General features: G+C 35.5%; 1 protein-coding gene across 1 annotated transcript; it reads right to left on the bottom strand.

The window, feature by feature from the left end:
• Positions 1-243: 243 nt before the first annotated feature.
• LOC139178696 (olfactory receptor 5K4-like) lies at positions 244-1,179 on the bottom strand. The gene has a single exon (XM_070777270.1). The coding sequence runs from the start codon at positions 1,177-1,179 to the stop codon at positions 244-246; it is 936 nt and encodes a 311-aa protein (XP_070633371.1).
• Positions 1,180-1,756: the final 577 nt, after the last annotated feature.

Below are 1,756 nucleotides of genomic sequence, written 5' to 3'. Positions count from 1 at the left end.
TACACCGGAAAAGGAAATGGCAACCCACTCCAGTATGCTTGCCTGAAGAATTCCAGGGACGGGAGCCTGGTGGGCCACTGTCTCTGAGGTCACACAGAGTCGTGACTTAGCAGCAGCAGCAGCAGCAGCAGCAGCAGCAGTCTAATGAATTATAGATTAATATTTTATTTAAGAATACAGTTTTCATTTTCTGTGTCCCTTAATCTATAAATCATTTTAATAAAATCAGTTTTCCATAGAAGATTAAGTTTGTTTAAGAATATTATAGGTCCTCATAATTTTTTTCAGAACATTTATCACTTCCTTATTTCTCAGGCTATAAATAAAAGGGTTTAATAAAGGAATTACTATTGTGTAAAAAATTGCCACTGGTATATCTTTATCCCCTTCTTCAAATGGTCGAATATACATGAGAAGACAAATGTAGAATATTGAGACAGATAGAAAGTGGGATGCACAAGTAGATAAGGCTTTACCTCTCCCTTCTCTGGATTTCATTTTGAAAACAGTGAAAAGAATGTAAACATAAGAAATCAAGACAGTGGCAATGGTAATGATTTGAATTGGCATTGAAAAAATATATATCATTAGTTCATTAATATAAGGGTCAGTACAGGAAAGTCTATATAGTGGAAGAATGTCACAGAAAAAGTGGTCAATTTGACTAGATCTACAGAAAGTTAACCTCAGTAGAAGTCCTACATGAATCATAGAATGCAGGTTACTAGCTATGTAGGCTCCTGTGGTCATCTGAATGCAGAGTTTCTTTGACATCATAGTGTGGTACTGCAGTGGTTTGCAGATGGCCACATAGCGGTCATAGGCCATTGCTGCCAGGAGAAAGCAATCTGCAGTTTCAGCAAGGCAGAGAAAATAAAATTGTACCATGCATTCATAGAGGGAGATCATTCTGTCTTTAGAAAATAAATTCTGTAGCATCTTGGGGGTTATGGCACTGGAGCAACAGAAATCCATCAGAGCGAGGTTACCCAGAAAGAAGTACATTGAAGTGTGAAGATGACGTTCCATAAAAATCAATGCCACCAGACCAAGATTGCCCACCATAGTGATCAGATAGATGGTAAGAAACACCTGAAACAGAAGGGTCTTCAGCACTGGATGATCTGTAAGTCCTTTGAGAATGAACTCAGTTGTCAAAGATTGGTTTTCCTTAGCCATTCCTGGCTTTTCAGCTGGGATAGAAATGGCACAGAAATGAGATTCTAAATTAGAAAGTATCTAGTTCTTTCCTCTAATTTCCCCACATACAAAAAGAAAGAAGCTCGTCTTTAATCATCCTGTGCTGTGTCCTGAATACTAGTACATGCATAGTAGATTAAGTCTGTGAGAATAAAAGTATCACAGACTGAGTACTGAGGGGTAGTCTAGAAATCCTGTGTAAATTCTCAGGGCAGAAAACATTTTTATGCATGAATTATCTAATGCTGATGTACTAATTCCTGGTTAATGTATATAATTTGACATTTCCAAAATTAGAAGACATAAAAAAATTTTATGGTGTTTTTTTCTCCAGGAAAAAAAATTTTAAATACAGTCCTATGGGATTGATGTGGTGTTTGAAAATAAATTAATTTAGACATTTAAAATGCCTAACTTTTAAAACTTCCCAGAATCATAGTTGGCTTTAAAAATTATTTCTCTTGCTTAGTATCCCTTTATCAAGGGATAATTTAAAGGAAGACATTTTAAGCCTTTAAGACAGTAAGAATATAGAAATTTTAGAAGTTTTATTAAT

The sequence above is a fragment of the Bos indicus genome, chromosome 1 (assembly GCF_029378745.1).
Source record: "Bos indicus isolate NIAB-ARS_2022 breed Sahiwal x Tharparkar chromosome 1, NIAB-ARS_B.indTharparkar_mat_pri_1.0, whole genome shotgun sequence".
NCBI classification, from domain to species: domain Eukaryota; kingdom Metazoa; phylum Chordata; class Mammalia; order Artiodactyla; family Bovidae; genus Bos; species Bos indicus.
Note: the sequence above shows the minus strand (reverse complement) of the source record. Positions and strands in the feature narration are given on the sequence as shown.

Bases quoted from the DNA above. Each gene is read 5' to 3' on its own strand.
- LOC139178696 (XM_070777270.1), bottom strand. From the start codon at position 1,179: ATGGCTAAGGAAAACCAATCTTTGACAACTGAGTTCATTCTCAAAGGA.